At 36.3% G+C, this 13,334-nt stretch overlaps 1 protein-coding gene across 1 annotated transcript; it reads right to left on the reverse strand.

Annotated features, from left to right (window-relative positions):
• Window positions 1-5,458: 5,458 nt before the first annotated feature.
• Window positions 5,459-7,098, reverse strand: KRTAP24-1 (keratin associated protein 24-1). The gene has a single exon (XM_004062669.4). The coding sequence runs from the start codon at window positions 7,078-7,080 to the stop codon at window positions 6,316-6,318; it is 765 nt and encodes a 254-aa protein (XP_004062717.4). The 5' UTR covers window positions 7,081-7,098; the 3' UTR covers window positions 5,459-6,315.
• Between the last annotated feature and the right edge of the window lie 6,236 nt (window positions 7,099-13,334).

Raw genomic sequence — 13,334 nt, forward strand, 5'->3', positions numbered from 1 at the left:
AGAGTTTGAGGCAGTAAACAATTGCATCGCCCAGAGTTTTCTGGACTCCAGACTGTAAAACACTGAAAACAAAGGTGAGAACTGAGCTTCAAATGCTATTCTGATTTGTCAGTAACTTGACTGTAGGTACATAGCTTGGGGACTCGCTGAGTCCTGTCAATCAGATTAAACTCACAGAGAGAAAGAACAAGAACCATGGGCATAATGAGTAGTTGAAGACAGGAAACATTTTATTAGATCAGCTCTGAGACAACACCTATGCACATCTGATCAAGAATTCAGTTTGCTTCTGATTCTAATTCTGCAGTAATCTAGAAACCATGATTCCAGCCAGCACTGATACAAGTGGAAATTTTAGCATGGACAGTACAGTATTGGGGGTTATGGATAGAGTTCCATGATCTTGGAATATTCTCTCATAATGTTGGGAGTGGCAGTATGGTTAATTGAACTGTCATGTGAGACCTCTGCTCATTAAGGGCCTCCTGGTAAGTGGAAACCCTTTTCCTTTAGTGAATCACATGTAGCACACTAACTGTATGATGAGAAATCTGATAGGCAGCTTGTGGTGAACTCAAAGAAAAAAAAATTAAGAAACTCAATGGAGGCAGGGCACGGTGACTGGGGCCTGTAATCCAAGCACCTTGGGAGGCTGAGGAAGGCGGATCACTTCAGGTCAGGAGTTCGAGACCAGCCTGGCCAACATGGCAAAACCCCATCTCTACTAAAACTATAAAAATTAGCCTGGCGTGGTGGTGTGTGCCTGTCATCCCAGCTACTCAGGAGGCTGAGGCAGGAGAATTGCTTGAACCTGGGAGGCGGAGGTTGCAGTGAGCCAAGATCATGCCGCTGCACTCCAGCCTGGGCAACAGTGCAAGAGTCTGTCTAAAAAACAAACAAACAAACTAATGAACAAACAGAAAAACCAAATGTAATGGAACAAAAATGTTTCACTGGACTTAGAAAATATGTAGGCTTAATACACCCATTAGAAAATACATTCTATGAAAGAAGGGTTCAGAAAGATAGTGGTCAGTAATACAGTTTCAAGATAGCAGGCAGAAATAAATATGAAAATTATGCTATATATTAATGCTTTTCATAGCACACCAAATGTAGTAGCTTTGTCAACTCTTTAAACTATATTATAAATTGTTAGTCATCGAAACATAAACTGTCTTGTATATACATTAAAACAGATTTTCATGGTTAAGTAGATTGTGCATTAAATAAATTCTAGGGTAGAGTTTTGCTTGATTCATACATTTGGGACAGAAGGTGCATATGTATTGTGTTTTCTTGTACTTCTTTCTCTGTTGTCTATAAAAGTGAGGGGGGTATGCCTAAGAAACACCTGGATGCTTATAGCTCCTTATAGCTCATATTTGGATTTGTAAAATGTTTACAGCTGTGAAAAGTGATACTTCAGTTTATAATCAGGGTTTATTTCTTACAAAACAAATGAAAATTAGGTTATTATCTTTTATTTAGGAGGCAGAAAATTTTGGTCTACTATGCAGTGAAATTCACGGGAAAAGAAGTTTAAATTGTGTATTTTTAAACACACATTTAAAGGATCTCGGCTGATTTCTTGTCACTGGAGCAATGGACATAGTATGTTGTTTACTAGGGATATTCTTTGCCTAAATAAAATTTAACTAAAATTGAATCAGACAAAACATATGAATCCTCACATCCTATGACTTTCTAGAAGGCAATGTGCTGTACAGGACTGATGCCTATTTCATTTTGCTATTCAATATTTTTATTAATAGTAGTTTGGAGAATGTTGACTCTAGCAATTCTTAGGATGGGACCATCTTTATTTCTCAGTACTTCTATTTTTCTAAATTTTAAAAATTACTTGCTCATCAAAACATAATTGTTAAATCTAAAAATCACTTTAAGAATCTATAACTAGAAATACCATTTGACCCAGTAATCCGATTACTGGGTATGCACCCCAAGGATTATAAATCATTCTACTATAAAGACACATGCACCCGTATGTTTACTGTGGCACTATTCACAATAGCAAAGACTTGGAACCAAGCCAAATGTCTATCAATGATAGACTGGATAAAGAAAATGTAGCACGTATACACCATGGAACACTCTGCAGCCATAAAAAAGATGAGTTCATGCCTTTTGCAGGGACATGGATGAAGCTGGAAACCATCATTCTCAGCAAACTAACACAAGAACAGAAAATCAAACACCTCATGTTCTCACTCATAAGTAGGAGTAGAACAATGAGAACACATGGACACAGGGAGGGGAACATCACACACCTGGGCCTGTCGGTGGGTGGGAGGCTTGGGGAGGGATAGCATTAGGAGAAATACCTAATGTAGGTGACGGGTTGATGGGTGCAGCAAACCACCATGGCACGTGTATGGTTATGTAACAAACCTGCACGTTCTGCACATGCACCCCACAACTTAAAGTATATTAAAAAAGAAAAACAGAATATCCAATCCTCATTTCCAAGACTTCTCCAAAGCTAACAATTTTTGTATAGGCTGTGTTTTTGTAAAGCTTTTTATTCTCTCTCTCTGTATATGTACACACGCACATACACACTATAATATACAAATGTATATTACATAAAGAAATGTTTGTTTATTTGCAAGTGGTTATACATAAAATATGCCAGTCTACATGATTTTATAGATTTTATTTATTAATTTTATAACTTTTTGTCATATTAATTCATATGGGTCTATTCCATCCTTTTTATCTGTTGTAAAATATTTATTCATATGACTATATTATAATTTATAGTCTCCAACTGATGGACTTTTTCATTGTTCTCAATTTTTCAGTGTCCAGGTGGAGCTGAGGTGAATATTGTAGAACTTGAAAGAATGTTTAGGTAGAAGGGACTTTGAGAAGTGAATTTACCTTGTCATAAAGTGTGGGTATTTTAAATATTCACATATATAGAGGCTGTTAAATTCCATTTCCATCTGCAGTATGTGAGAATATATTTTTAAGTTGCCACATGATTAACTTTAAAAAAGTTTGCCAAATGGATGATTACAAATAATATTTTGTAGGTTATAATTACCTATTACTAAGGTTGAACACTTTTTAATATTTTTATTAAATCGTATTTTCTTTGTTAGTAATTGCTTATATACTTTGCTTATTTTCTATTGAGTCATTTGTTCTTTCTTTCTTTCTTTCTTTCTTTTTTTTTTTTTAAGATGTAATCTCACTCTGTCACCAGGCTGGAGTGCAGTGGCACGATCACAGCTCACTGCAACCTCTGCCTCCCAGGTTCAAGCAATTCTCCTGCCTCAGCCTCCTGAGTAGCTGGGACTACAGGCGTGCACCACCACGCCCAGCTAATTTTTGTATTTTTAGTAGAGACGGGGTTTCACCATGTTGGTCAGGATAGTCTTTTAATTTGTAGGAGTTCTTAAATATTTTGGATAGTATTTATGGTACATGTTGTATATATTTTCTCTAAATCTGTTTTTTTTTCTATGTTTTGTTGCTAGGTTGATTTTTTCGTTAATAGACTATTCCCGTAGGGTTAATATTTACAGAAACATTGAGTGGAAAGTACATGGCGTTCTGGTAGGCATTATCATCCCCCCATCCTTACACATGCTCTTGCTTTATTTTTAATTTCTTCGTGATATCTCATATTACCAGGAGCTTTTCATTTTGATGTAGCCATATTTGCTAATCTTTTATTTTACAAGTATTGTTTATTTGTTTGTTTGTACTTACTTGAAAAAAATCTTTCCTATCTAAGGTCTTTAAGGTAATGTCTTATATTTTCCCTTTTTTATTTTAGGCTTTCTTTTTCCTACTTAAATTTAACTACACCTCTTTTCAAATTTGCCTGTCACCTCACACATTTTTTTCCATTGAGTACTCATACCCTAGTTACCTCACCATTCAGATGTCACTTCCATGCCATTTCTTCCCCTGAGTGTTCTCTTGTTCTTCAGGTTAGGAGCAATCTTCTTGCTTGCCAGAGAGTCTTGCAAAAAAAAAAAAAAAAAAAAAAAAAGGTGATTTTCTTTTCTTTTCCTGAAGTTTTTATACTGTACTTAAACTAGTCAAGACAGTATTATGCTTGTTTCAGTATATTATTCTTCCAAATAGTTCTTGAGAACAGGATCTATGAATCTTGATATCCCCAAAGAGTCCTACTCAGTGTCTCAAAGAATAGGTTTACCATTAACTTTTGTAAAGAGAAAAAAACGTATGTTTAGTTTGGACAACTGAATGCTCATCTGGGACACACAGTAATTATTTCCAAATACTTGAACACCTATCCTAGGTTAAAGGAATTGAAGTGGTCCTATATGGTCAATAGATCATTGCTAAGGGCAACTATACAGTATTTTTCTCAATACGAAGAAATTTTCAGCAAATAGAATTCTCTGAAAATTGAACGAACTCACAAAGGAGTGACTTGATTATTCCCAGCCTCATTCAAGCAGAAACAGTGCATTAATATTTCTTCTAAAGCCCTTTGTACATACAGTAGTCCTACTGAAGGAATGAATGACATATTAGCTCTATTTATATGCTTCGTGAGTTTTAATTTTAAACATTGACTCTTGATATTGGGGTTTCTTCCCCATCTTTCCAGACTTCAGTTACACCCATCTCTGGGGATCATTTTATTTTTCTTTAAATATGATTTGCTTTTTATTTACAAAAATGCTTAGGGTATTTATCATGTTGTTTTCACCACTCAAATAGATGATTTTATTTTCATTTTTTGGGTAATAACTTACAGAGGTTAAATGACTTCTAGGAGGTTCAATATTAAATTTATTTAACTGCTGAAACCTTATCTACAAAACCAATAAATACACATACTGTGCTGAGAAATAAACATATGTTTAATACTCTATGTACTCTTTATTAAATTGATTTATTTTATGTTTCCAAATTTCTGTATATCAATATTAATGTAGACATTCTAGGTGAGATAAATATAACATGTTAAAAACAGAAAAAAAACAAGTCAGAAGCTTGTGATTCCATACTCTACTTTTTTTTTTTTTTTTTGAGACTGAGTTTCACTCTTGTAACCCAGGCTGCGGTGCAGTGGCACAATCTCGACTCATTGCAACCTCCGCCTCCTGGGTTCAAGAGATTCTACCTCCTCGGCTTCCCAAGTAGCTGGGATTACAGGCATATACCACCATGCCCGGCTAATTTTTTTTTGTATTTAGTAGAGACGGAGTTTCACCATGTTGGTCAGGCTGGTCTCGAACTCCTGACCTTAGGTCATACACCTGCCTTGGCCTCCCAAAGTGCTTGGATTACAGGCATGATCCACCGCATCTGGCCCCTTCTTTGTATCTTTAATTTAGACTCTAAACTAAATGGCAGAAAAGCAGCATTTTGACAATGCTATGTATATTGCCCAGAATATGGATGAAATTTTAGTAAATGTGAAATAAAGCATAAGGAAAGCCATTACTTCCAGACAGAAATTTGTTTATTAACTAAGAACTAGGACATTTTCCAGAGTCAGAATGCAATAAATCAGCAAGGCAAGATGATAGGAGAATCCTAAATGCAGATTACACATAATTGTAAAGGGTCTCTAACAGTATTTGTTCTTCTTTCAACAAATAATTTTCATGCTTTAGCTAATTCTGAGGCTTTTTCTTAGGCATGGAGAACAAAAGCTGAGTACCAGTGAATCTTGTTTTATGGCTTCTCTGGAAGAGAAGATTTGCTCAAGTCTTCTATTTTTGAGCTCGTCACCATTGCTATTTGCCTGTTCTTACAATCAGTCAGTAAGAAAAGGATGAAATAGTTCAACTTATTATGCTCAAGATAGTGTTATCTGTTGGCTTATTAGCAAGGTGCTAGTTAGGTAGTTGACAAAAATTTTAATGACAATCAAAGCCATCCGAATGAACTTGCATGCTGGAATCTGCAGTCAAACCATGGAGGCCCCATTTCATCAGGAAAGGTAGGTGATAATCACACTGTCAGATAAGTGACAGTGACAGCCAAAGTAAGAAAGCCGGTGATGGTTGTATTTCAAATGGAGTCTCTTCGGTAAGTCCATTGTAATAAATCTCAGAAATAATGATGTTACCTTCAGGGTCAGCTTTTAGTACAAAGAGCAATAACAGAACAACAGAAAAAAGAAAAGCTAGCAGGTGATACTGGCTGTGGTTAATAAACCTGGGAGTTATATTTGAACTTAATGTAACAAGATTCTTAGGCTGAATAAAGAGATTCAGCAGAAAATTAGACGTTCTAGTACTTAGTAGAATCTTCCCCACTGGGCAATTTCCAGCTGCTATAAATTCTGGAAGTTGGTCAATAGCATTTCAGAGGTCTGCTACCACTGCACAAAAACCTCAGAGGTGGAAAGGTACTGGGTATACAGCTCAGAGATCTGAAGCTTCTAGATAAATAGCTCAGTGGTCGGCAGCTCGTAGGCCTGTAGCTTGAATAGTGATAATTTCTCATTAAATAGCTTTGGGGTTGGCAGCTGTTGGAAATATAACATAATGGTGAGACGTAGCTGGGTATGAAGCAAGGATTTTGGTAGCTTTTATACCCCAAAGTACTCAATCTGCAGTGGTTTAGAGTTTGGAAACTCTTGGATAAGCAGTTAAGTTGTCCAAAGCAGTTGGAACCGTTGCGGAGGGTTTGGCAGGCTTTGGATGCATTTCGAGTGGGTATGTGGCGATTGCATACATACCCATTGGTCTGAGTGCTTGGGCTGCAGCTGGGGCTGGGGCTGATGTTGGTAGTTTCACAGACACTGAAGACTTGGCCTGCTGATGGGGAGTTGCAGGGCCCAGAGGAGTTTGACGGGTCACAACCAGTGGTACTGCAGGTCTTGGACTCACAGCTGGGAGATTTGCAGGTTGGTGCTTCACTGTAGGATTCTTGGCAGTAATCCAGGAGCCAGAGATTTCCTTGGTAGCTACTGGGTAAGCAGTGTCCAAAGGTAGGGCTTAAATCACTGGAGCTAAGAGTAACAGAAGAGGTCACTGGGATATAACAGTGAGTTCTGTATGATGTGGTACTGCAGACCCCAGGATAGCCTATAGTAGACATGGAGCCTGCAGGCATGCTCAGTGGTCGCTGTGCAGTGTGGCTGTGGCCTAAGGACGTTTTATACCTTCCCTGGTGATTGTCAAAAGCCTCTCCAGACTCTTCCTTCTGTCTGCTTGGGGCAATAACACAGCAACATCTCATTAGTGTGTTGGTTAGCCACAGAGGCTAATGTTTTCACACGTGTAAAAATAAGTTTATTTTAATTCTTCAAAGTATCCATAATCACCACTTTGACCATCAGCCATCACTCATCATCTGTAGACCATACCTTCAGCAAATAGTGATTTTCATGTTAATAGGCAAACTCTCATCTGTCAATCAGAGGTTAACAAGAGTTCATGGGTCTATGGGCTTCTGCAACATGGTTATTTAAAGGTTCACAAGGACTCAAGTAAAGCAAGGAACCTGTATTTTTCCACGCTGTTAACTACTGGAAAACACTGAAGGACTTAATCATATACTCTGAAATAAGTCAAGTAGTTTGTCTGTCTCAACATGGTTACTCAAAAGCAGGCATTGACCTTTCAAGAATCAGTTTTCCAAATATGTGCTATACTCTTACCTGTGCAGGGCCATATACTGGTAACAGCTTCTCATGTAAGGTATTAGGAGAAGTTCATAGGTAAGACTCACAGCAATACTTGGGAAACTTGGTGACCAACACCTGGCTAAAAATGAACTTGTTCCTGGGGGCATTTGTTGCTAAGCAACCAAGACTTCTGTTAAATCCCTTCTTAAAGAGTGTCAGCAATATGCACTATCAATAAACCCAGCTTTGCAAGATGATACCTTCCTAATTGACTAAGATTACATATCACGTGTTCCATTGCCTGCTGTAAACCCCAATTGCTGTCAGATGTAAACATTTTCCCCGTTTTTCCCCAAATAAGTTCTCTTATTCTTTATTTGCTTTCTTTTGCACCTACACTTTATTTTACTCCTGTGTTGAAAAATGCAGTTATTCTTAGTTTATGTCAATGAAAGGAAATAACTGTTTAAAAGTTTTATCTGAATAAACTGTATAGTTCTTATGAGCACTGTATATATTAAATAGCACTTTTTACTACTCAGGGTGAAGGCTAAAGAATTTTTTTAAAGATTTTAATTTAAACTGAAGAATTGAAATTTTGTTCTTCAAAATATAAAATTATAATTTATAATTCCAGCCTCTATTGAACTGGAAACAGCAATGCATTTATTAACTGTGAAGAGTTCAGACACAGAATAGAACAGCCTTCTTCAGGTAGAATCAGCTATAGGGATAGTTTTTTAAATTAACTCTCTTTATAGCAAACTATGAGATTTCTCTCACTGTTTTCGGTTACTTTTCAGTTAGATTTTTCAAATGCACAGCAATTTAAACCTACAGATATTCTCTTTTTTTAAAAAAAGATCTCCATTTTCTCAGTGCTTTTCTCAGTATTTGTTCTGTAAGTTGACAATAAGCAATTCTGTATTAAACATGTTTTGCTCCTTCTGCAGTTTCTCTCAGGTGACAAAGGCCACAATCATGAAACCGTATTTCCAGCAAATTGTTTGGCTATAGAGACCCTTGGGATTTTGTGCAGAAAATGTTAGTCCTGAGGCAGGCAAAATAGGAAAGAAGATACATGGGCAGTTAGTTGACGGCCAACTTTCCGCTAAGTTACTGAGCCCCAATGATACACAGAAAAGCCACAGGTTGATGAAGCTTTATTTCTACAGTTCTCTGTTGCATCATTGTTGCCTCTAGTCTTTTTTTCTTAGGCATCCTTGAAGCAGGTTTGAGGGCTAACACCATTAACAAACACAGAATGGGTTAAGTCAATTACTGTAAAGCTCACATTCTTCCCTTCCATCTTAAAATTAAATAGTGAGGTATTTTGAATTAATTTGATTCACACAGGTGTAAGTCTAAAAAATAATGTGGAACATCATATGGCATGACCAATATTCAAAGCATGAGCCATTACAACATATTTAAATTGATTTTGCTATGATAATATTCTAAACAAATAAACAGTGAGATTTGAGAAAGGAACCCTAGTTCATTTCCTCTCATTTGCTTTTGTGTTTCCTCTCCTTCCTTACTCAGAATATCACACACCTATAGAAACAACACCCCATCCCATTCACACCATCATTTTCTGTACATGGTACCTTTGCAGAATTGTCTCCTACTCTAATCTCAACCTTTGAAAGAGATGGAGCACACCGCATCAGAAATATAGCAAATATCAGGTTCATAGTGATGGCAGGCTTGAGTAGAAAATAAAGACCATTGTCGCTTGAGTGGCATTGTGGTCTGAAGGCTTTGGAGAGGCATATGCATTTCTCTGTTTTCACTTAACTCCTAAAATACTGTTTTCTTCCATTAATTCCCCTGTTATTAGTATCTGTTGTGTGCGGAAGGCTGAATAATGCACCTACCTAAGAGGGTCACTTTCTAGTACTGGGAAATCTGTGAATGCTACGTGACATGGCAAAAAGGGACTGTGCAGGTGTGACTAAATTAAGGATCCTGAAGTGGATTATCTGGGTGGGCCTGATGTAATTTCCAGACAATATGAGGATGGAAACAGAGTTTGGAAAGATGTGGCCACAAGCTAAGGAATGTCAGCAATCATTATAATCCAAAAAAGGTAGGGAATGGATTTCTCCCTGGAGATTCTAGGAGGAATCAGCACAGTTGATAACTTCGCTTTGGGTCAGTGAAGCAGCTTTTGGACTATTAGCCTCTAGAACTGTAAGAAAATACACTTTTGTTGTTTTATGCCTTTCCATTGAGTTTGTGGTAAGTTGTTACAGCTGTCACAGGAAATAAATACACTATGCCAGAAAAGTGTAGGAAAATATAATAGATAGTCCTTATGTAGTTTGAGAAGTTTGCACTCTGTATTCAGGGAAAGTTTAAGATGTAAGGAATGAGCTTCCTAGCTATCAGATAATTCAGAGAGATACCAATACTATCTGTGGAATACACAACAAACTTCCTGTATCTAATGAGCCAGTAGACTCCTTTCCTCATTAAAAAAGAGTTATGGAACTCTTTCCCAGTTTTATCCAAAGGTTAAAAATCCTTCAGGGTAAACAGAAGATCAAATAAAGCTAAATTTTCCAGTAAATGGCCCTTAAACAAAGTAATAGAGGTCACTTTTCTAGTCTTTTAGGTCAAACAAAATTTTATATTCCCTTTTGCTGCTATATATGCAGTAATGTATTTTTCCACTTGCCAAGATGGTGTTAAATTAGGCAAAACTGATCTTATGACTGAAAAAGCAAAATGTTTGTGAATCCATACTTACATAACAATTGAATTGCAAATATTGAGTCAAAATGATTCTTAAATTTAGCATTGGTAACCTAAAATATTGGTTACTTGCTGTTTACAAGTAGCATTTATATTGCCGTAAATGTAATGCAGCATTTACATTGTTGGCTTAATAGATCATTAGTGGTTTAAGAAGCTGAAGAACAGATGAGAAATATAAAAAATTTTAAGAAACAGAAATAAATGAAGGTAAAGCCTTTAAAAAATGATAGCACAAATGGGTGGAAAGACAGGAATTTTCATGCTTAAATTCAGGGAAACATGGTATACATGTAATGAAATTCAACTGTAGTAAAAGTTAAACATTTTTAAATGGAACTGTCAGGACTGTGCCCTACTGAGTTATGCATTACTGTCTTGCTGACTACCATTTAAATGTATTTATTAGCATGTACCTTGGAAAATTGTTCTCTCTCAGTACATCAGTATCTTAAATAAAACTGGAGCCAATAGCATGTACTTTGCAGGACTTTCCTGCAGATGCAATGAGATAATAAATATGAAAATACCTAGAAAAGTGCAATGGACATAGTAGATGCAAATTAAATCTTTTCTTTCTAATTTTCTAATGCTCCACTTTAGGGAATTCCAGTCACCAATTAGACTAAAAAATATTATTCGCAATTTACTTTGATGTTGTAAACACATAGTCCTACAATAATCATTGTGTCCTTTAAAAGTAAATGCTAAAAATGAACAATTCTACCTTGTGTAGTTAAGAAAAATGACTTGCTTGACAACAGGTTACTAATGACTCCTCTTGTATAACTCAAATCCTTCAGTGTCATATATCATTAGCTAGTTCCTGGAAGCCGTATATGTATTGCTAGCAATAAAGGCTCAATGCTCAAATTCCCTGGATTCTAATCCTGTTTCTGATGCTCAGTTTGACTACCATGTGTTTCTGTAACTTAATTTCCACCTCTTCAAAATAAAGCTAATAGTAGTATTTGCTCCACAGGTGGCTATGAGAATTAAATAGGTAGCTGTGAGAATTAATAGTAGTATTTGCTCCATAGGTGGCTGTATTTATTAAATTAAATAAATACTACTAATAGTAGTATTTGCTCAATAGGTGGGTGTGAGAGTTGGTCAAGCACAGCATAGGAAATATAGTTTTGTGTAGCTGATGTTTTGATGTTAACCTTTATCATTATCATCAGCCTATAATATTTGTTAGTATTATTATTTTTTATTGTCATTGGATCTCATCTAAAACTTACTGCATTTTGTATGTGTACATCAAAAGCAAGGAGAAAGAAAGAATAAAGAAGGAAGGAAGCAAGAAAGGAAGGGATGGAGGGAGGGAAGAAGGAAGGGAGAGGAAGAAGGAAGGAGGGAGGGAGGAAAAATGGAAGGAAAGAGAGAGGAAAGAAGGAAGGAAGAAAGGAAGGAAGGAAGGAAAAAGGAAGGAAAGAACATGCCAGAATAGGCTGTTTTAGGCTAGGTAACTTGCTATGATGTGTATAAATTATATGTTGATCTTAGACATTAAATTTGGAGGAATTGAATAAGTTGAAGGCATTTATCACCATTTATATGGGAAATAAGGATCCCAGAGAGGGCATACTCCATAAAGGTACACACCATTAAAGTTAGTCCACCTAGAGAGAAAGGCTGGGAGGGGCTGTGGCGGAGAGGAAATACTTTTATTTGAAGTTTAGATTTGTCATTCTAGAATTGAAGATTATGGTCACCAAGTAATTGATAACTTCCAAGTGGCTTCTAGATTAGTCAAAACCTGAATAAATAAAAATAGAGATAATATGAAAGACAACGAAAAGTCTTTGAACTATAACTTATGTGGGTCTTCTGGCAAGTTTCTTGACCTATTTGAATTTTCTTATCTGTAACAATGGGGATGATAGTATCTTTTCATACGTGCACTGGAAGATTATTGATCATGTAGTGGTATGCCCGGTACATTGAAGATGATCAATATGGTGGAATAGTTATTGGAATATGAGCAGTTGCTTGTAAGAAGAACAAGTTCCCAGTGAGTAGGTGGAATAACTGAATTAATTAGTTACATACATATAAGAGAGAAACAAGTTCAAAGTAATAACAATTTTCTCTGTGCAAGGATCCATGGGAGGGAAGGGGGGAGGACTTAAGTTTCGTTCAAGAGGAAAAAATATTGTGCTGTCCGTTGTACAGAACTAAAATTTATGTAACCCCTTTGTGCTTAATCTTGTGGGGCCGGCTGGGCATTGTAACTTGTTCTGTTCAATGGTAATTTAGAAGACATATGCAGTGCTGATGAGCAATTAATTTTCCTTACTATTTTCTCTCTGCCTCTACTGGCATTATTCCTGATAGTGAAGATCCTCTATGCCTGGGTCCCAGAATGAGAATGATTTGGGAGCTGAAACAATGAATGTGTAGTAGGGGTGATAAGTAGACCATTCCAATTTTAAGCATCTGGAATTTTGAAGTTGTTGGTTGCTAAGGCAAAATATAGTCTATTCGGGCTAAATAATTCTCTTTTTAACTGTTAGAAAATACAGGTGCATATTTAATGTTTAAGTAGTAGGACACATGCAATCAGATTCTTGAAAGGATCTATCTTGCCTGCGTTTTTCAGATACTCTTTATTTTCTTTCTTTTCATTATATTTGTTTAGTGAAACTAACAGTCCTTAACTTCATTGAAGATAATGAAGAACCAAAAGATACTCTTTTCTATATAATTTGAAGACAGTTTACTTATAAATAACCATGAAAACTTGTCTTCCTATTCAAGGACATATTATTGGCATAGAAATCAAGAATCACTGGCGGTGAAAATTTTCTAGTGAAGAAACAATTACAATCTCTTAGAATTTGATCAAGTAAAATGGTACAGGTTAAAACAGCACCTGAACTATAAAGACAATGGTCCATCAGCCTAAGAACAAATCTTCAACCTAAAGATAAAATTTCTGTAAAACGCTGTCAGGGCAAGACACTGAAATGACAAT

This window comes from Gorilla gorilla, chromosome 22 (genome assembly GCF_029281585.2).
Source record: "Gorilla gorilla gorilla isolate KB3781 chromosome 22, NHGRI_mGorGor1-v2.1_pri, whole genome shotgun sequence".
Classification (NCBI taxonomy): Eukaryota; Metazoa; Chordata; class Mammalia; order Primates; family Hominidae; genus Gorilla; species Gorilla gorilla.

Bases quoted from the DNA above. Each gene is read 5' to 3' on its own strand.
- KRTAP24-1 (XM_004062669.4), bottom strand. From the start codon at position 7,080: ATGCCTGCAGGCTCCATGTCTACTATAGGCTATCCTGGGGTCTGCAGT.